Source organism: Scyliorhinus torazame, chromosome 1 (assembly GCF_047496885.1).
Source record: "Scyliorhinus torazame isolate Kashiwa2021f chromosome 1, sScyTor2.1, whole genome shotgun sequence".
Classification (NCBI taxonomy): domain Eukaryota; kingdom Metazoa; phylum Chordata; class Chondrichthyes; order Carcharhiniformes; family Scyliorhinidae; genus Scyliorhinus; species Scyliorhinus torazame.
In genome coordinates, this window is record NC_092707.1 from 328,785,522 (window position 1) to 328,808,026 (window position 22,505).

General features: G+C 43.6%; 1 protein-coding gene across 1 annotated transcript in view; it reads right to left on the reverse strand.

Moving 5' to 3' along the window:
* Positions 1-22,505, reverse strand: part of ints7 (integrator complex subunit 7) — a 107,576-nt gene that overhangs the window by 23,409 nt on the left and 61,662 nt on the right. Inside the window, exons 11-16 of the mRNA XM_072508625.1 lie at positions 18,594-18,833; positions 16,609-16,746; positions 12,676-12,882; positions 11,280-11,474; positions 10,064-10,167; positions 9,371-9,439 (exon numbers count right to left, since the gene is read on the reverse strand). Of these exons, the coding sequence (XP_072364726.1) occupies positions 9,371-9,439; positions 10,064-10,167; positions 11,280-11,474; positions 12,676-12,882; positions 16,609-16,746; positions 18,594-18,833 (953 nt within the window). The remainder of the gene's footprint in view (positions 1-9,370; positions 9,440-10,063; positions 10,168-11,279; positions 11,475-12,675; positions 12,883-16,608; positions 16,747-18,593; positions 18,834-22,505) is intronic.

The window sequence follows — 22,505 nt, forward strand, 5'->3', positions numbered from 1 at the left end:
CTATTTTGTTTTTGCAGGCAAGGAACAATGTTGAGGTTATGCACTTGGCAGAATACATGAATTGCATTGCTTTTCTTTCTCACGCAGTGTCCTGGTAAAGGTTTTGTTCCAAACAAGGTGACATTACACTGCAGTGAGAGAATATTTATCGAGCACTTTCACAACAGTTGAACAAATTGCTACAATTTTGTTGTACTGCTCAAGAAATCAATATTTATTTGAAGTGTAACGTGGAATTAAATTAGGGCTCCATATTTTGCAACCCCAAACTCCCAAAAACTCAGCAAAGTTGGGGGAAGAGAAGGCCAAAATATTTCATCTAGAGTAATACTGTCTCATTGACAACTGAGAATCATAGAATACCAATAGTGCAGAAGGAGGCAATTCTGCCTATCGACTCTGCACCAACCCTCAGAAACATTATCCTACCTAGGCCCACTCCCCTTCCCTATCCCCGCCTAACCTGCACATCCTTGGACACAAAGGGCAATTTAGCATGGCCAATCCACCTAACCTGCACACCTTTGGACAGTGGAAGGAAACCAGAGTACCGAGAGGGACGGGGAGAAAATGCTAACTCCACACAGACAGTCATCAAAGGCTGGAATTGAACCCGGGTCCTTGGCACTATGAGGCAGTAGTGCACCCACTGTGCCATCCCATGGAATAAATAAATTTTGGCATAGAACTTCAGTGTCTCCATTTTACACCCTCTGTGAAACCTACTGTCTGAGCAAATGCCTACAAATTATGAATTATGTTGACAAAAATCATCCCCCTCTACCAATTAGTCTAAGACACGGCATCTAAAACCATCAGAAACAATCCTGGACTAATCTGGTATGGAAGATATTCTCATTCAATGTAGGGGGAAGCCATTTTTTCCCCATAATTATGAGAAAGCAAATTATTTCTGCTACTTCGAAAATGATTTACAGCATTAATATTGCAGCATTTGGTTTAGGAAAAATAAATAAATAAATAATCTTTATTGTTACAAGTAGGCTTACATTAACATTGCAATTAAGTTACTGTGAAAAGCCCCTAGTCGTCACATTCCGACGCCTGTTCGGATACACAGAGGGAAAATTCCGAATTCTCAGCTGTTACGGGAATTGAACCCGCGCTGCTGGCCTTGTTCTGCATCACAAACCAGCTGTCTAGCCCACTGAGCTAAACCAGCCCCTAAAATAGGATCTTCTGTAATATACTAATCCAACAAAGGCTAAATTGTTATAATTACAGTAAGTGTGCAAGATATCAATGTATGTTCAGCAAAAGGCTAAATAGTTAGTACCAGTTAGAATTTGGGAGCAGCTCCCTGAGAACTACAGAAGCATTGCTTGCACAGAAAGTGCAACAAGTATATCTGTCAGCACCAAAGTTCGGACTTCCGGTGGCGGCGGGTAGGAGGAAGCCACGCATTGGAGGGCTCCCGCCCGAGAATTGATTTTTTGGAGTATTGATGCCCCGCCCCAGGAGCAACTTTTGAGGAAACAAGGGTAGGAAGGCATAGAGAAGAGCGATGTCCAAAGCTCAAAGAAAAACAGCTGTGAAAAAGGGGCCAATGATGGTCCGCCGGTGGGTGGAAAAGTCGGCTCAGGAACAGGAAGGAAGGCGGAGGCACCGGGTGAGGCCGCACTGCTCACGGCAGAAAGGATGACCGAGGCGATGGCCGCGGAACTTAAAAGACAGTTCACAAAACACATGGAAGCGATGAGGAAGGAGTTGGGGTGGTGTTGAAAGCGCTGGTGGAGGAGGCGATTGCCCCGTGAGGGCGGCAGTATCGAGTGCAGTGGCTGAGGTGCGGGAGCAAGGTGAGACGCTGAAGGAAGTGGAAGGGGCACTAGCACAACAGTGATCAGCTCACCTCGATGGGGAAGGAGCTGCGGAGGATGATAGAGACCAACACGGGTCTGCGAGCCAAAATGGAAGACCTGGAAGACAGATCCAGGCGGCAGAATCTGAGGATCGTGGGTCTGCCCGAAGGGGTGGAAGGCCCGAGGCCGACGGAGTATTTTGCCACGATGTTGGCAGAGCTATTGGGGGAGGGGGATGATTCCTCTCGATACGAACTGGATTGGGCTCATAGGTCGTGGAGGCCTATACATAAAGCGAGTGAGCCGCCAAGAGTGGTGACTGTTTGTTTCCGTAGGTACCACGTGAAGAAGGCCCTGTGCTGGGCAAAGCAGAAGTAGGAGGTGCCGTGGGTTGGAGTTGGTATACGCATATGCCAGGACTTTATGGTGGAGTTGGCAAGGAGGCGGGTGGCCTTCGGCCGAGTGAAGACGGCACTATATAACAGCAAGATGCAGTGCGGCATAGTGTATCCAGCCAAGCTGAGGGTGACGTACAAATCCAAAGACTTATATTTTGAGATGGTGGGAGTGGCGGAGGTGTTTGCGAAGGCAGAAGGGCTGTGGCAGAACTGAGAAATGGGACTGAGGACTGGTCTTGTACTGAGGGTAGGGGACTGGTAGGAGAGTATGTACCTTTATCTTTTCACTGCATGTTGTTGTATGTACTAAATGAGTCGACGCTGTCTATTTGGACAAGGTAGGAGTTGGGGCTTTCCTTTGAATTGATGGTTCTTTGGACCTTGTGTGTTTATGCTGGGGTTGTGTGTTAAGGGGGATTTCTTTGTTTTCCTGGGACCGGGCAGGGGGGGAAGGAGACCCAGGCGGGGACCTCCACACTGGCTGAAGCAAGCCGGCCAGCGAACGGCAGCGAGTTGGGGGGAGGGGCTGCGGCAACCAGAGCCTGGTAGAACAGGTTTCGATCAGCCTAGCCGGGGTGAGAAGTTGGGGGAAGGGACCGATACTGGGTGAGGTGTTTCGAGAGGAAGTGGAGGGGAGGAGCCTGGGGAGGGGGGGGGGGGGGGGTTTGCAATTCGTGGGTGTCATTCATTGTACACTTTCGGGGATTGGACGACCTTGTAAATTAGCGGGGGCGGGGGGTGGACTATGTATGTTAATGGTGACCATGGGCGATTCCTGATTCCTTTTCTGGGTTTTCTTTATTTGATGATTATGTTGTCATGTGGGCTGTTGTGTGGGGGTTGGTGAGAGGATGGGATTGTTGTTGTTAATAAGGGATGTGACATTGTACCGTTACTGTTTACTGTTTATTGGTGGGGGTAAATTTTGAAGAAAATGTGAAAAAGAAGAAAAACATTTTTTTAAAAAGTTTATGTCAGAAAATAATGACTGAAAAAATAATTTTGATCAATAATCTTCATAATTTATTCCACAATTTTGTTTCTAGGGTGTGGGCAACCCAGGCAAGCCATATTTCCTGGCATCCCTAGTTACTGTGATGTTAATGGTGGCCCTGCTCCTCAAACCTCTGCAGTCTTTGTAATAAACTGTGTTTAACATCCAAATCAGGATGGTATGCTCAAGACCCTGCTGTTATTATCCCTGATGGATGAGATAATGTTGCTGGGGCATGTTTTCAAAGTAAGATTGGTGAGTTTTTAAAAAAAAGTTATACATGGGATGTGGGTGTTGCTGGCTAGGATAACATTTATTCTCCATTCCTAATTGCTCTTAAGAAGGTGGGGAGTACATCTGGTGTAGGTCCACCCAGAGTGCTGTTTGGGAGGGAGTTCAGGATTTTGAGCCAGCGACAGTGAAGGAACAGTGATATATTTCCAGGTTGGGATGGTGAGTGGTTTGGAGTGGAACTCCTAGGTGGTGGTGATATCCTTGTCCTTCCGTATGATTGTAGTCATGGGTTTGGCAGGTGCTGCCTAAAGTCCTGGTGAGTTCTACAGTGAGGGTACACATTACTGCTACTGTGCTTCGGTGATGGAGGGAATAAATGTTTGTGGACGGGGTGCCAATCAAGCGGGCTGCTTTGTCCACAATGGTTCCAAGCTTCGAGTGCTGCTGGAGCTGCACTCATCCAGGCAAGTGGGGAGTATTCCATTACACTTCTGACTTCTGCCTTACAGATGGTGGACAGGCTTTGGAAAGTCAGGTGGTGAGTTACTTGCAGCAGGATTCCTCGCGTCTGACCTGCTCTGTAGCCACAGTATTTATGTGGCTAGTCCAGTTCAGCTTCTGGTCAATGGTAATTGATAGTGGGGGATTCAGTGACGGCAATGTCATTGAATATCAAGGGACGATTGTTAAGATTCTCTCTTGTTGAAGATGGTCATTGCCTGACACTTGTGGCATGAATGTTACTTGCCACTTGTCAGCCCAAGCCTGGATATTGCCCAGGTTTTGCTGCCTTTAGATGTGGACTGCTTCAGTATCTAAAGAGTAATGAATGGCACTGAATATTGTGCAGTCATCAGCGAACATCCCCACTTCTGACCTTATGATGAAGCAGCTGAAGATGGTTGGGCCAAGGACACTACCCTGAGGAACGTCTTCTTTGATTTCATGGAACCGAGATGATTGACATCCGACAACCACAACCATCTTCCTTTGTGCTAGACATGACCCCCAACCAGTTTTAGCCCCAAATCTACATTGACTCCAGTTTTGCTAGGGCTCCTTAATGTCACACTTGGTCAAATGCTGCTCTGATGTCAGGAAAAGTCACACTCTCCTCACCTCTGGAGGTATGCTCTTTTGTCCATGTTTGTCCCAAGGCTGTAAAGAGGTTAGGAGCCAACTGAACGTGGCAGCACCCGGACTGAGGGTCCACTGATTGCACTGTTGATGACCCCCCTTCCATTGATTGAGAGTAGACTGATGGGGTGGTAATTGGCCAGGTTGAATTTGTCCTATTTTTATGTACAGTACATACCGGAGCAATTTTCCACATTGCCGGGTAGCTGTCAGTGTTGTACCTTTATTATAACAGCTTTGTTAGGGGCATGGGCCCATAGCATTTGCAATATCCAGTGCCTTCATCCGTTTCTTGGTATCACATGGAATGAATTGAATTGGCTGAAGACTGGCATTTGTTACGCTTCTGGAGGAGGCCAAGGTGGAACACCCATGTGGCACTTCTGGCTGAAAATAGCTGCAAATGCTTTAGTTTTGTCTTCTGCACTGATGTTCTGAGCTTGCCCCATCATAAAGGATGGGGATATTTAAGGAGCCACCTCCTCCAGTGAGTTGTTAAATTGCCTATCACTGTTCACGATTGGATGTGGCAGGACTGCAGAGCTTAGGTCTGATGCGCTGGTTGCGAAATCACTTAGCTCCTGCTTATGCCGTTTGGCACACAAGTAGTCCTGTGTTGTAGCTTCACCAGGTTGACACCTCATTCTTAGGTATGCCTGGTGCTACTCCTAGCATGCCCTCCTGCACTCTTCAGTGAACCAGGGTTGATCCCCTGGCTTGCTTGTAATGGAAGAGTGGGAGATATGCTGGGCCATGAGGTTACAGATTGTGGTTGAGTCCAGTTCTGTTGCTACTGATGGTCCACAGCACCTCATGGTTGCCCAGTCTTTAGTTGCTAAATCTGTTTGAAATTTATCCCATTTAGCAAGGTGGTGGTACCATACAACACAATGGAGAGTATCCTCAATGTGAAGACGGGACTTTGTCTCCATGAGCATTGTCTGGGGGTCACTCCTACCGATACTGTCCTGGACAGATACATCTGTGGCAGGCAAGTTGGTGAGGATGAGTTGCTGCAGCACATCCTGTAGACATTGCATCTTGCAGCCGCAGTTTAATGATAATGGGACAGAATGGATATGGTGTTCAGTGGCAGGGACGTCAATCAAGCTAACTGTTCTGTCTGAGATGGTACTGAAATTCTTGAGTGGTATTGGGGCTATATTGATGTAGGCTAGTTGAGGGCATTCCTTTGCACTCACAATTAAGCCCAGAGATAGGGTAAAGACATCAAGAGATCATCAAGGGACCCATTTGTCAGAATCTACCCAGTCTCTGTCCTACTCTGGCTGCCAGAATATTGAGATATCTGGCCCAGTCAGCTTCTGCTCATGGTTGATAGCAAAGTAAGATGATGCTCATGCCACTGAAGACCAGGGAGAGGCAGCTGGGTATTTGCTTTGGAGCTGCTTATTACCTGCACAGTTGCAGCTGCAAATGGTTCTGTACTTTTGACAGTTAATTCTATTCTAACTGGGAGTATCCTGTAAAACCATAATGGGAGTTACGTACAGGCCTCCTAACAGTGGTCAGGACCAGGGGCACAAAATGCACCACGAAATAGAAAGTGCATGTCAGAAAGGCAAGGTCACAGTGATCATGGGGGACTTCAATATGCAGGTGGACTGGGTAAATAATGCTGCCAGTGGACCCAAGGAAAGGGAATTCATTGAATATTTACAGGAGGGCTTTTTGGAACAGCTTGTGATGGAGCCCACGAGGGAACAGGCCATTCTGGACTTAATGTAATGAGCCAGACTTGATTAAAGATCTTAAAGTAAGGGAACATTTAGGAGGCAGTGATCATAATATGGTAGAATTCAATCTGCAATTTGAAAGAAAGAAGGTAGAATCAGATGTAAAGGTGTTACAGTTAAATAAAGGTAACTACAGGGGCATGAGGGAGGAACTGACGAAAATCGACTGGGAGCAGAGCCTAGTGGGAAAGACAGTAGAACAGCAATGGCAGGGGTTTCTGGGAGTAATTGAGGACACAGTACAGAGGTTCGTCCCAAAGAAAAGAAAGGTTATCAGAGGGGGAATTAGGCAGCCATGGCTGACAAAGGAAGTTAGGGAATGCATCAAAGCAAAAGAGAAAGCCTATAATGTGGCAAAGAGTAGTGGGGAAGTCAGAAGATTGGGAAGGCTACAAAAACAAACAGAGGATAACAAAGAGAGAAATAAGGAAAGAGAGGATCAAATATGAAGGTAGGCTAGCCAGTAACATTAGGAATGATAGTAAAAGTTTCTTTAAATACATTAAAAACAAACGTGAGGCAAAAGTAGACATTGGGCCGCTCCAAAATGACGCTGGTAATCTAGTGATGGGAGACAAGGAAATAGCTGAGGAACTAAATAAGTACTTTGCGTCAGTCTTCACAGTAGAAGACATGAGTAATATCCCAACAATTCAGGAGAGTCAAGGGGCAGAGTTGAATTTGGTAGCCATCACAAAGGAGAAAGTGCTAGAGAAACTAAGAGGTCTAAAAATTGATAAATCTCCGGGCCCAGATGGGCTACATCCTAGAGTTCTAAAGGAGATAGCTGAAGAAATAGTGGAGGCGTTAGTTATGATCTTTCAAAAGTCACTGGAGTCAGGGAAAGTCCCAGAGGATTGGAAAATCGCTGTTGTAACCCCCCTGTTCAAGAAGGGAACAAGGAAAAAGATGGAAAATTATAGGCCAATTAGCCTAACCTCGGTTGTTGGCAAGATTCTAGAATCCATCGTTAAGGATGAGATTTCTAAATTCTTGGAAGTGCAGGGTCGGATTAGGACAAGTCAGCATGGATTTAGTAAGGGGAGGTCGTGCCTGACAAACCTGTTAAGAGTTCTTTGAAGAGATAACAAATAGGTTAGACCAAGGAGAGCCAATGGATGTTATCTATCTGGACTTCCAAAAGGCCTTTGATAAGGTGCCTCACGGGAGACTGCTGAGTAAAATAAGGGCCCATGGTATTCGAGGCAAGGTACTAACATGGATTGACGATTGGCTGTGAGGCAGAAGGCAGAGAGTTGAGATAAAAGGTTCTTTTTCGGAATGGCAACCGGTGACGAGTGGTGTCCCGCAGGGTTCAGTGTTGGGGCCACAGCTGTTCTCTTTATATATTAACGATCTAGATGACTGGATGGGGGCATGCTGGCTAAGTTTGCCGATGATACAAAGATAGGTGGAGGGGCAGGTAGTATTGAGGAGGTGGGGAGGCTGCAGAAAGATTTAGACAGTTTAGGAGAGTGGTCCAAGAAATGGCTGATGAAATTCAACGTGGGCAAGTGCGAGGTCTTGCACTTTGGAAAAAAGAATAGAGGCATGGACTATTTTCTAAACGGTGACAAAATTCATAATGCTGAAGTGCAAAGGGACTTGGGAGTCCTAGTCCAGGATTCTCTAAAGGTAAACTTGCAGGTTGAGTTCCTAATTAAGAAAGCAAATGCAATGTTGTCATTTATCTCAAGAGGCTTGGAATATAAAAGCAGGGATGTACTTCTGAAGCTTTATAAAGCATTAATTAGGCCCCATTTAGAATACTGTGAGCAATTTTGGGCCCCACATCTCAGGAAGGACATACTGGCACTGGAGCGGGTCCAGCGGAGATTCACACGGATGATCCCAGGAATGGTAGGCCTAACATACGATGAACGTCTGAGAATCCTGGGATTATATTCATTGGAGTTTAGGAGGTTGAGGGGAGATCTAATAGAAACTTACAAGATAATGAATGGCTTAGATAGGGTGGACGTAGGGAAGTTGTTTCCATTAGCAGGGGAGACTAGGACCCGGGGGCACAGCCTTAGAATAAAAGGGAGTCACTTTAGAACAGAGATGAGGAGAAATTTCTTCAGCCAGAGAGTGGTGGGTCTGTGGAATTCATTGCCACAGAGGGCGGTGGAGGCCGGGTCGTTGAGTGTCTTTAAGACAGAAGTTGATAAATTCTTGATTTCTTGAGGAATTAAGGGCTATGGAGAGAGAGCGGGTAAATGGAGTTGAAATCAGCCATGATTGAATGGTGGAGTGGACTCGATGGGCCGAATGGCCTTACTTCCACTCCTTTGTCTTATGGTCTTAAAAGACAAAATAATAAACACCCTTTATGAGAGCCAATATCAATATCGTGCACAATTGGTATTATCACAACAATTCATCCGTCCTAATTGTTGTGTTATGCTGCTTCGGATAACACCGGCTGCTACTTGATGCAGTCTTAACTAAAGGATGCTCCAGACTCTGAAATGAGTTCAATGTGTTTATTGAACTATTAACACAGTTCTCAAATGAGTTCGACTCTCTGCTAATCTAACTGTACCAGCTTGCTCTAAGCCACGTGCTGGGGTGTGATGCTGCTGATCAGCCCTGTCTAACTCTCTAGATGTCTGTCTGTGGAAAGAGGCAGGATGTGAGTCCCTCATCACTTTTATAGTGTTTATGTCATGCCCTCTTGTGGTGATGCCACCTGAGTGTCCTGACTGCCCATTGGTTGTGTCCTATTCTGAGTGTTCATTGGTTGCATGTTTGCATATCATGACACTAATCAGAGATTAATGTTTAACAGAAATTCCCAAGACAGTTCTCTGTAGAATTCCATTAAATTTCCAACTCAAGTGAATTTGAATTCGGAGTTCAAAATGCTCATCCCATTAGTCTGGGTTGGATTGAGAGTTTAAGTGGAATGCTTACCCATTGCACATTCAAGTTCTTCCTGCAAAACAAGTTCCTGTCGAAGATAATTGATAGCATGTTGCTACATCATAGAAACTGCCACACAATGAAAGGCATACTAGAAGTCATTACCTCGCAGAATCTGGATCCAGAATTAGCGCTTCAATCGAATGAGAAATCAGTAGGCAACTTTGTTGCTGTCTATGAATAAAGTTAAGGCCACACACCGTGTTTAGCAAATAATTAAATTGCACCACCTTGTTCCCAATTGTGTACAAGTCATCAAAATTGCATCTTGCTAAGTACAATGGCTCAAAGAGTCTTAAAGCCAGAAATAAACCATCAAAACGTATATTATTGAAATGTGCCATTTATTCTGCTGAAATCTCAAACTTTTAACTTCAGTGGAGGCATAAAATTGGCAGCAGTATTTGGTCACCATTTGTACATGGCACTTCTTTGCCTTTGAAAATCAGGCAGGATGTGTAAGAATTGGCCAATCCAATACCGCAAGATTAACCCCCTACTCCCGATCACTACCCTCCAATATCAATGAATGAAGTAAAGTGCATGGGCAGGATTGAGTTAATGTGTAGAAAATGAAAGATTTGTCAGGATTCATTTTAATGACTATGAAACACAAGACTATTTGAGCCTTTCTGTGCAACTCAAAACAATTCAGTTTGCATTTACGACCATTAATGGAAGGCCATCACAAAACAATCACTTGCTGAAATTGGCAGTTTTTGACTATCTGGAGGCAGGAAATCATTTATCTCAATTGATGTTCAAAACAAAAATTTACAGCTCAGCAGAAAAGGATACAGCTCAACATTTCTCAAGGTAGCAGAGTCAGCATCAAAGGAAGATTGATAAAGGTCATGGTAGCGCGTTGCTAAACTTCTGAACTCTTCCATTGATATCTTCATCTAAATGAATGAAAACACACCAGATTAGAATGATTGCACATCCTTTTACTTAGCATTTCAAAACTGAAAAATAATAAATGAGTCGCATAACCTTAAACTTAAAAAGCAAAATTGGCTGTTGTTTTCATGTGAAGAAAGTTTTGCCAGAATTCAGCTAAAGCATGAAAAAAAAACACGCCCGTGAGTCAGTTAAAGGAAGTAACTTGATCAAAAGGTTCAGGTAGAAGAAAGATCAAAATTCATAAATAGCAGTTGAAATGTTCGATCCACACGCTTACTTTGAACCTACTTCTGGCAATCTTCCAAACACTTGCTATTTTCAGTACATTTGTACCAAATTGTGACCCATGTCTGTGTATACATTACGATTACTGACACCATGCCATTCCTGTGAATTCATATCATCACTCCCAAAAGATAATCACTAATCTTTCCACTCCAATGGCAAGAAATCAAGTTGATAAAAAAATGCTTTGTCCTGTGTAGGCTAAACGGTGGACATTGTTGACCGTGAACTTCATTGTACTGCAGCAATTTGCAAGTACATGGATAGCATCATAGAATCATAGAATTTACAGTGCAGGAGGCTGCTATTTGGCCCATCGGGTCTGCACCGGCCCTTGGAAAGAGCATCCTACCTAAGCCCATGCCTTCACCCTATCCCGTAACCCAGTAACCCCACTTAACCTTTTTAGACACTAAGGGCAATTTAGCATGGCCAATCCACCTAACCTGCACATCTTTGGACTGTGGGAGGAAACCGGAGCATCCGGAGGAAACCCACGCACACACGGGGAGAGCTTGCAGATTTCAGACAGACAGTGACCCAAGCCGGGAATCGAACCTGGGACCCTGGAGCTGTGAAGCAACTGTGTTAACCACTGTGCTACTGTGTTTGTACATCAACTATGTAAACATCACTGCTCAGTTGCCTGGTGTAATGACAAATGATTCAGAGGACATTCAACCTACTCCAGCTGCCAATTAGGCTTTATGTTTTCATTTCAATTGTTTCATTGTGTTGAAGATCCTCCAGACCAATCTGTTAGTGATCATCTAGCCCAATCCTAATGTGGTCCTGATCCAAAGCATCTAGTAAAACATCTACATACCTGGTTGGTAATACGGCCACATCTCTGCAAATCATTTCCAGATGCCATAGCAATGGCTGTGGCAATGGCAGGCGGAGGGCTGGTCTTCAGGCTGTTACAGGTACAAATCAGCTGGGAGAATGCCTGCAGCATGTCAATCCTCAGTTTGACAAATTCACACTGAAAAGTCAGGGGGTTGGAAGGTGTGCTTGCAGCCTGAAAGGAATATTACATTTAATGCAGCTTGTTACTGTCATGCTCCCAAACTATCTCGCAAGTTTAAAAAAATTAATTTGCAGGTTTGCTTTATGTTCCTACAATTGCCCCAAGTAAGATGATTATAAAAGAAAATGAGGCAGCAAGAGTTTCTTTTGGGGATGGGGTTGACATGTCTGAAGACACAATCTGTGCAAGTGGGATACAGAACATCTTTATCATGACAAGGAGTCTTTTAAAAATAGGAAAGCTGGAGTGCACTCAGGCTTGTTTATCAGAAAGTATGAGGGGTTTCACTGTGGCAGAGAGGTTAGAAATGCTGGAAGAAAATGAGAAGCTTCGTTTGTAATGCTGCATGTTATTTATTTCTACTAAAATTTTTACGGGAAGATAAACCACATGGATTGAATTCAGTCATAATGGCTGATCTTTACATTTGTCTTGTTGAGAAATAAAGCAGCTTAACGATTCATGTCTGACCATCTCCTGCAAGGTATTGGCTCAATCCACTTTTAGAGACTGAATCACATGTACAAAAGGTAATCATATCTGGTTCACATCACAAGGGGATATTATTGATATGCTATGTTGTCAAGCAAGTAGAAATATGGCAGCTAGCATTAACTCAGCAAAAGAATGCTTAATCTGCGGAGCACCCAACACCACTAAACCCGAGACTGTGCCTACCCCAAACCCAAATCTGTAATACGGGCAGCTTTCAGTCATCTGGCAGCTTACATATTGAAGGATGTTTGAAAATGGTCAAAGTCTCTATTGCCTCTCCAACCGCCCCTCAGTGTTCTAGGATCTATAACATTAGAGCACTTTGAGTTTAACCTACTTCCTCAATTGCAGTTAACCCAAAACCTTAAATTAGAGTAACCCCAGCGAAAAGGATAATCATACTTAAATTGCATTGCACTCAAACCAGTTTTCCTGCCATCTCAACGGTGCTTTGTTTTTTGAAAAGAATTTGATGCTTTTGTTTGTAAATTAAATTTATAAAGGGTTTTATATGTCTTAATATATCTTGCCTTCAAATTGCTCAACAAACATATAACACAGCTGCCAATTGCAAAGTCCTCTGGGAAGCCGACAAAACAGTAGTCATCTATTCAGCAACAATATAAATCTGAAAGAACTGGACCACTGCGAAAACTAAAGTTTAAAACTGGACGCATGCATTTTGAATTGAACTCACTGTCAGTGACGCGATGCCTCTTTGGTAGTATTTCAAAGCTTTGGCAATACAGGCCAGTGCAACACTAGATTCGTTGTCCTGCAGGCCAGCCAGACATTGCTCTGCTTTTGAGAATTCCTTCAAACTGTTTAGCCAGAAGTAAAAATGTTCAGAAGCTACTTGCGTCAACAAGCCATGGTAAAGCTCTCCAGCCATATCGTGGTTTCCCTGAAAATACCAGTAAAGAGAAATATTGGTCAAAAGACATCCTTGCAAACTGGCGACATTTCATTATGTAAGCATGGAATGGGTAGAAGAGATTCTTGCCTAAATTCTGAACAGGCGAAAAACACAGGTTTTCTTTCCCATGGAAAGTACTTGGCTTCCTCTCATCCCCTCTCTGTCGTGACCAAACTTGGAATCTCAGGGGAACTGCAGGTTAAATTTATGATCTGTCACAGCACAATGTCGAGCCTAAATCTTCAGCGCCCATCAACCCGGTTGATCTTTAATACCTTCTGAAATGGCTTAGCAACCCATTCTGTTGCCGAACAATTGCTACATAATCAATTTGTCTGCCATATAAAGTTAACTACGAGAATGGTTAATGGTCTCAGTACCATGTGCATGGCATGCTTTATTTCCCTGAAAGCAAACAAATATATGGTATCTCTGCAAAGGGCACTTGGGATGCCACGCTCATGTTTCTACAATTTTAACCCTAGTAGACGCTAACATTGAATCTAAGCTGATGAATTTCATTTGTTCGTATATTAGCTAATTTAAAAAATGGTGAACAGGCTGAGGTGGGGATATAAAACTGGCTCTTTAAAGAGAAACATTGCTAAACAATGGAAATCTATGGAGGTTAACTTGTTCCTATGGGAACAATATACATCTGGTCATTGCAAATCTAAACTGTTTAATCAAGTAGAAGAAAACAGAAACCTGGCAGTTTGCTCAGTTTCCAACCCAGACTCTCCAATCAGATGGTGACATTTCTTTCTCATGTGAAAAATGTTAACAATTATTATTTTTTATTTTTGGTGGGTGGGGGGGACCAAGTGGAAAGGAAAAAACTAGAAAAAGATCAAGTTGTTCAGGATTTTCAATGCGACATTGATGCTCTACCTGGTATCTGCCACTAGAGGCTGCAAATAAACTGTAATAAAAATTTGCAGCCAAAGTCAGAACGTGTTCAATCACAATGAAGAATACATGATTGACATGTTAGTTGAAGATTATTCTGATAAATTCTTGGGCTGAAATAAGAGGATATCAAATCAGCTCAAAGTTCATGTACTATACTGACACCATGTGCCAGAGTTGGCCAAACTTCAAGCCACATATGATCATCTTCAGCCAACTAAGAGCCACCAGGGACAAGATAAATGTGAAAATCAGTCAAGACAATATTGATTTTACTTGAAAAAAGCTACAACCACCTATTGAACAACAAATTTGAATCAAGAGTACCTGTGTCCCAATACAGTAGATTCTTCCATTCCTGTTCTGTATTTAACTTTTTCCAAATAGAGGCCACAAGGTCAGCAGCGAGAGTGAGTTAGGGAGCAAAATAAATTAGCGCTGAGGGGCACACAGCCCGACGTATGACGGTGGAAACTATGAATGAAATTGCGTGACCCGCGGGAACAAATTGTTCATCCTAACTACCCTCCCAGTGCTTTTGCCTGCTCGCCGGTTCTCTCCTGTGATGCCGTTTGTTGCCGAGGCTACACCCAATGGTTAACCTCCCTCGGATGCTTGATTTAATTGGTTTCACAGCGCAAGGAATGAGCTGCACTCTTGTGTGCCAAAGAGCTGCATGCCACTTGCAAACTGTGGCCAGGTCAACTCTGTCATACACCAACAAGTCATAAACCTCCAAATTTTAACTAATGTCTGCAAGATGGCTTTCAGAATATGCATTGAAGAGGTTGAATTAATTGTTTGGACTCTGGTGAAAGGATAAAGGTGAATGAATACATTTCATATAAAGTATGACTGTTTCTTAGACATGACCTGCCGTTACAAATCCTGGTTGGCTCTCTATAATCAGTTCAAATTTCTTCAAGGGTCATCATCCTGTTCTCAATTATAAATTCCAATAACTTCCCCACAACAGACGCTCGACTAACAAGCCTATAATTTCAAAGTTTTCACTCTCACCTTTCTTAAGTAATGGAGCTTTGATATTTTTCAATATTAAAATACAATTCCTGAATTTAAAGTGCTTTGGATGATTCTGGTTAAAGTATCTTCAATTTCAACTACTGCCCTTGAAATCCTAGGGTAGAAACGATCTGATCCTGGCAATTTGGCAATCTTTAAGTGCCTTTATTTTTGCTAATAGCGTTTTCTTGCAATTCCAGTCCTTGATTAATTATTTCTTCCTTGAAATGTCAGATAGGTTATCCTCTTCCTCCTCTGTGAACAGGCAGTGGAAATAGATACTCACTAGGGCATGGTTGGTCAATCAGTCTGACAACATGCAAATGATCGAAACGGTTGAGCGAAGTGCCAATGCACAATCAAAGACAAACGTTGTTGGGGTGTAGTGGTTACTTTCAGAGAGGCAGGAACAAAAACATGCAGGGGCTGTTCAAACAGAACCAGAAAACGGCAAAATGTTGTTACAGGGTAATGGAGAACAGCAGTTGAACTTGTCAAATGTTGCAGAGATGTAGAGGATGATAAGGAAGGATAATGTACCCTGGCTCTGCTGCAGTCACAAAGGGTGAAATTTGTGATTTTGGTCAGAGCAAACATGATGCTATCAACAGGGCAGAAACCAGACAAGAGAGAATTGCAAGAGAGTTTTAAGCATGAATCGGGGAAACAACACCCCAAGCCTCTCAGTATCCGGATTGTCTGGGAAGCAAAAGCCCAAACTTTCCAGTATCCGGGTCGTCAGAGACTGGACATACAAATAGAGATGCATGTCAGGGCCCTGCGGAAGTCATGGCAAGTGTCCAACAAGTTTTAACTTCTGATGGGCAATTTGCCTGCTCCCAGAACTCTCCTCAATTGTCTCAGAATTAAAAATCGGAGACTTCAGACAGTTCCAATTTACTCACCCAAATGGCTCACCCGAACCCACCCCAGCACTCTAACCATTCACTCATCATTGACTAAACCATTTACTAACATTAAAACTGGACCTTTAAACTTACCATATAAGGCAGCTAGTGCCTCCTGTGCAACTCTACCCTAATGTGACAGAGCTCTCTGAGGGACACTGTGCCCAAGTTCATCCTATGTTCATCGTTAATACCAATAAATTGGCGGGATTCTCCGTTTCTGAGTCTAAGTGTTGACGCCGATGCAGAAATCATGAACTTTCACAGGCTCAGAAGACCCGGTAAGAGATACAGAGAAGTGTGCGGTCAGGGAAAGTTCGAGCAGAGTGGCAATTCCACTCTTCAGAAGATCTGCACCAATATGTTCAAGTGGCTCAAAGAGGAAAGAGAGGCTAGGGCTGGATTATTAAAAGAATCCACCTCCTGGTCCTCTTAACCATACCTTCTGGCCCCTCCGGGCAGATGGATAATGGAATGTTTTCCGGAGATGGGGCGTGCAGAAGGGTAATGGAAGTTTTGAGGGAAAGAAACAAGGATTGCATTCAAGCAACAAACACAAGAAAACTGCCTTTCTTTTGCTTCCACTCCTATCTGTTTGAACATAACCAGCAAATATTCTCACTGACAGAAAATCTAATAGTGCATCAAGCTCTCAAGTACACCTTGGCACAGTCTCAAGAACAATACTGAAAGAACCCTGGGTGCTTTCACTGAACAGGAAATAAAGAGGGGGAAACCTTTAGAAAGGAAGTGAACACGCTCCAGTTTCCAAGTTACTTTTAGGAGAGACGGATGTTCCTCATAAAGCTCAGATTTTGACACATCAACAAAACCTGCTTAGATTTTGGCTATAATTCATTCATAAAATGCTCACCATTCTGGAAGCCTGTCGGGCAATTCTGTAAACTGTCCAGCCATTGGCTACATTTTCCAATTGTTGTTTTATGACACTTTTGACATCAGAAGACAAAGTTTTTTGATTGGCTACAAAAATGACTGTAGCCAATGCTACCTGGCAGGAAAGAAGAAACATGTTAATCAAAAAGTTATAAAAATAATTATTTAAAATGCAAAACAACTTACATTTATAAAGTGCCTTTAACGTTATAAAATATCCAAAGGTGTTTTACAGGGCCATAATCAAACATAATGTGAGCACATACTAAAAATACTGGACAATTGCAGAAGGTCTGACAGCACCAATGGAGAGAGAAGGGAGCTAATGTTTAAAGTCTGGATCACTCTTTGTCAAAGCCAGACTAGAAATGTTAGCTCCCTCTCTCTCTCCACAGATGCTGTCAGACCTGCTGCAATTGTCCAGTATTTTCTGTTTTTGTTTCAGATTCCAGGCTCCGCTTTTATCATAATGTTAGCATATAACAAGTTGACCAAAAGCTGAAATGTAAATAAACAGAAGACAAGTCAAATTAGTTTTGGTGTTACTTTGCAGTGGCAATTTCATTTTTAAAAAATTAGGCATAAACATAACTATTTCTTGAAAAAATAATTATATTTGAAAACAATTTTGTATTTTGGAGCGACATTATCAAGCAAAAATTGCCTTGGAGGCAAAATGCAAATGTTCTTTGGTAATGAAAAAAATCACTTTTAAAAGGAATAATGATCAATTCGGAGTAAAATAAAGTTAATTTTTACTTAAGCAATTATTTCAAAATAATTGTAACAAATCCTAAGTTAATACCTTAAAATTGGCGGGATTCTCCGTTTCTGAGACAAAGTGTTGACGGCGCCGCAGAATTCGCCAACTTTCACAACAGAAAAGCTGGCACCGAAACTGGACCGATTCAGCGACTGTGGAGGGGCGAGCACCAGTGCCAAGTGGATCATAATCGATTCCAATGAAAAATGGTGCGGGGTTCACCAGGTCCATGATTGACACTCGGGAGGCTGACAAACTGGAGCCGCATATACATATTACAATCTCCACACACACTAATCCCAACCAACTGGGGTCAGCTGGGGCCAGAGGGCACTGGGGAGGGGGGAAACACCTATATGTGACGGGGTGTTAGCAGCGTGTGCAGCTAGCTGCATGGCTGTCTTTCCGGTTGCGGCAATGATGTTCCATGCCCGTCTACTCCGACCCCACAGCTCATCTCTTGGCCATCCCCCGGCCCAGGCAGATCCCCCCCCCCACCCCCCGGCCAGTGGCACAACTGTCATCAAACTATGATGATGTTGGACACTTTCCGTACTCCCTCTCTCTCCCTCAGCAACCCGGAGGATACCGGGTCAGGCCTGCTAATGACATGCAAACGGTGTTTACTGTACGTGTGTTACGGACCACATTGACGCCGCTGTCGAGGTGACAGTGAAATACGATTTGTCGTCAAATTGGCGCCCGCTGTGATGCTAGCGTCGGAACCTATTCTCCGCTCAATTTGCTTTTCCGGCGTCAGCCAATGGAGAATCCCGCCCATAGACTTTATGGGTCAATTCGAAAAAGTTTATAATTCTGGCATTTAGCAGGTAAACTTCCTGAATCCATAACATACGATAAAACGCTCTTAGAAAGTTATAGGTTGCAAAAAAAAGCAAATTATGAACAACAAATTAAATAATGTTTTCATAAAGAGAAATGCGGTAGCTGTCGCCTGTGGGAATCATTAAAATATATTTGATCAGGTGTAATTGAGAGCTGGCAGAGATGCAATGGACTTAATGGCCTCTTTCTGTGCAGTAACATTTTATGATTTTCCCAGTGATTCCACTTGTCATTGGCTATTTAGCCAGTGGATTATTTATTTGTGCAAAATCAGTAACACCAGACTCTGAAGTCCTCATGTTCCTTTCATTTAAATGCACGATTCTCATTAAATAAATCTTGAGATTTTTTACCAAAAGTTCTTGTTGTTTGTCTGTCGATGAAGATCCAATCATTTTGTACAACTCCATTAATTCTCCGAGCATCCCTTCTCCCAAGACAGGCAACTGCACTGCTATTGCTGCAAGGCAATGACACATTGGAATACGAGCGGTGTCCTGTGCACTATGAAGTTGGGTCAGCAGAGATTCAACCACTGGTTGGCTCAAGTGTGGGCGGCTACGCATCAGCTTTACCATGCAAGTAAATGCAGTCTGGGCACGAGGAAAAAGGGCAAGCATGTGAGCATATCAAATCGACAAATCCACTGTTTTCAAAGAAGCACATTAGGATGCGACAAATATCAAAACACAAAGAGCACAGATATCCAGCCCAGAAAATATAAAATGCCATACTTTACAGAACCATCAGAAAAATATGGTACTGACTCGTGGTATTAAAAATCACAGCAACAAAGACATCATTACTGCTGCCAACACTATGGGAGACCTGGGAAGGATAATGTGTCAAAATGCAAAACGTGACACTAAACTGCCACGTAGGTTTGTTTATTCAGCATCGCAAAGCCTGTCTTTCCCCTACCCAACCTGCTCGATGTCTGATCCTCCAGTATTGACACCATGTTTCACCTTCCCCGCCCATACTTATTTATTTATTTTATTTTATTAATAAATTTAGAGTACCCAATTATTTTTTTTCCAATTGAGGGGCAATTTAGCATGGCCAATCCACCTATCCTGCACATCTTTGGGTTGTGCGGGTGAGACCCACAGACACTGGGAGAATGTACAAACTCACACGGACAGTGACCAGAATCGAACCTGGGTCCTCAGTGCCGTACATGGAACATACAGTGCAGAAGGAGGCCATTCGGCCCATCGAGTCTGCACCGACCCACTTAAGCCCTCACTTCCACCCTATCCCCGTAACCCAATAACCCCTCCTAACCTTTTGGAGACTAAGGGCAATTTAACATGGCCAATCCACCTAACCTGCACGTCTTTGGACTGTGGGAGGAAACCGGAGCACCCGGAGGAAACCCACGCAGACACAGGGAGAACGTGCAGACTCCGCACAGACAGTGACCCAGCGGGGAATCGAACCTGGGACCCTGGCGCTGTGAAGCCACAGTGCTAACCATTTGTGCTACTGTGCTGCCCGTAGGCAACAGTGCCACCGTGTCGCCTTTCCCCTCCCATCCTAATGTCACAGCTGATATTTTCCCGCAAAGTCACGGTGAAGGGAGAAAAGGAGCGCAGGGAGAAAGAGCAGGAGAGCGAAAGGGTGAGTGCAAGAAAAGGGGCAGGGGGAAAGAGAGCGAGAGGTGAAAATAGAGAAACAGCTGAATGCAAGAGAAGACAAAGAATCAAAAGAAAACAGTGGGAAACAAGTGGAGACACTGACATTATATGGAGTGGTTTACTTTTTGATTTATGTGCATTAGATAAACCTGTATATACTTCAGATGTTTATATTGCAAAATTCTAATGAGTTCTGCATACTTGATCTTCATAAATAGGACCAGCAGTAAAAAAGGAAGCATTTATATGCAAATTCAGAAACATTCAATATCTTAATGACGCTAAGTTACAATATAATGATGATTCTTTTGAGCATTAAAACATTGTCAAAATATTACTACTCTAGAAGTAGTGCTGGAAAATTGAATTTTTACAGGATGTGGGCTCCACTGGCTAGGCCAGCATTTGTTCCCCATCCCTAATTGATAGTCACCGGGAAATTGAGGAGCAAAAATGTGCGCAATTAAAAATAATGAGGGAATTATTTTAGGTGATTTCAACTTTCCCAAAATTAATTGAGATAGCCATTATGATAAAGGCTTAGATGGAGTAGAGTTCTTAAAATGTATACAGGAGAATCTTTTAGCTCGATATGTGGAGGATCCAACAAGGGTGCAGTGCTGCTGAAACTAATTCTGTGGAATGAAGCCGGACAAGTGGTTGATGTGCTGGTGGGGGAGCATTTTGGTGAAAGCGACCACAACATGGCACAATTTACATTTGTTATGGACAAAGTGTAGCCACCTAAAATGGCTGATTCCCGAGTAAAATGGTCAAACCCAGACCTAAAATGGCGAACTAAAGAGGCTGATGGGAAAATCAGCCAACAGGACTCACACGGACAGCTGCAGGCAAAACAGTGTATTCGGCTCTGGGGAAGTCAGCCCAGACCGATACCTGCAACCATTAACAGCACATCAACCCAGCCATCTGCATAGTAAGCAGCCATCCCCGGGAACAATGGCTACACATTAGCAACATGAAGCCGATCCAGACTTTTCGGCGCCAGCAGTGGCTGAGACAAAGAAAGGTGGACGACCACCCCCCGATCAAGGAATTGCCCCATTATTGGAGCATATCGAACCCAGTGTTTGGGACCAAGTCCAATCACTTGGAACCAGGGTCAAGGTCCGCCCCGAGAGGCGGGAAGCCCCTGGGAACTATAAAAATAGGGGCCAAGTTCAGATCGACCCTTCTTCTCCTGCTCGCAACCTTCGAGACCCTTCGACGAAGAAACAAGTAAGTCTTACTCCAGCGATCACTACCAGATAGGTGCTCCAGACTATCGACCCGTACCAGCCTTTTTGAATCCCGCAGGCCAGACCCAATTCGATAGACCATTCGTTTCCCTGAGCTGGTGGGCCATCACGAAAGTTAAGTATTGGCCTTTAGTGGTAGGTAATAGTCTAGAAGTAGGATTATTGTATAAGTATTTATTGCTGTATATAATAAATGATCGTTGATTTAACATTTATTAAGCGGTGTGCTGCATTATTAATCATTACTTGAGCTTGAACCACGTGGCGGTATCAGAAAGATACCTGGTGACTCGTGAGCAAAGGTGACAGAATTAGAGCTAATAAAACGAAGGCTAATGAGAGCAACAAAAGAAATGGACAAGTTGCAAAAATTTGGATTGGGCGAGAGTAGATTTTAACAAAATAAGGCAGTATTTGGCCAAGGTAGACTGGAAAGAGTTACTTGTGGGGAAACCTACAGAAGAGCAATGGGGGTCATTCAAAGGTACATGCCCAAAATGTTCCCTTCAGACAAATAGGAAGGTGTGACAAATCCAGAGAACCATGGATGACCAGAGACATTCAGGATATGATGAGAAGGAAAAGAGAGGCTTTTAACAAGTATGAGGGGAGTAAGTCTGCAGACGCATTAGTGGAGTACACTAAGTGGAGGATGAAGCTTAAGAAATCAATTAGGAGAGCGAAGAGGGGATATGAGAAAGCTGTGGCTGGTAAAAGTAGGGAAAATCCCAAGATATTCTATAAGTGTATCAATGGGAAGAGGATAACCAGGGAAAGAGCAGGGCCCATTAAAGACCAAGGGGGAAATCTGTGGGCAGAGCCAGAGGACATTGGTAGGGTGTTGAACGAATATTTCACATCTGTCTTCACCCGAGAAAGAGGATAAAAATATGGAACTTGGAGAGAAAGATTGTGAGGTACTTGAGCAAATTGTCACAGGGAGTGGTAAGGTACTGGAGGTAATGTCGGGCTTCAAAGTGAACAAATCTCCAGGTCCGGATGAGTTGTGTCCCAGGCTGCTGTGGGAGGCGAGGGAGGAGATTGCCGGGGCTCTGACCCAAAGTTTTAAGTCCTCTTTGGCCACGAGAGAGCTGCCAGAGGACTGGAGAACAGCTAATGTGGTCCCACTATTTAAGAAAGGTTATAGAGACAAGACAGGAAACGACAGACCAGTGAGTCTCACGTCAGTGGTTGGGAGACTACTGAAGAAGATTCTGTAGGAGAGAATCTATCTCCACTTGGATAGGCAGGTTTGATCAGGGATAGTCAGCATGGCTTTGTCAGAGGGAGGTCATGCCTGACAAATATGATTGAATATTTTGAGCATGCAACCAAGTGTGTAGATAAGAGTAGTGCTGTGATGTAG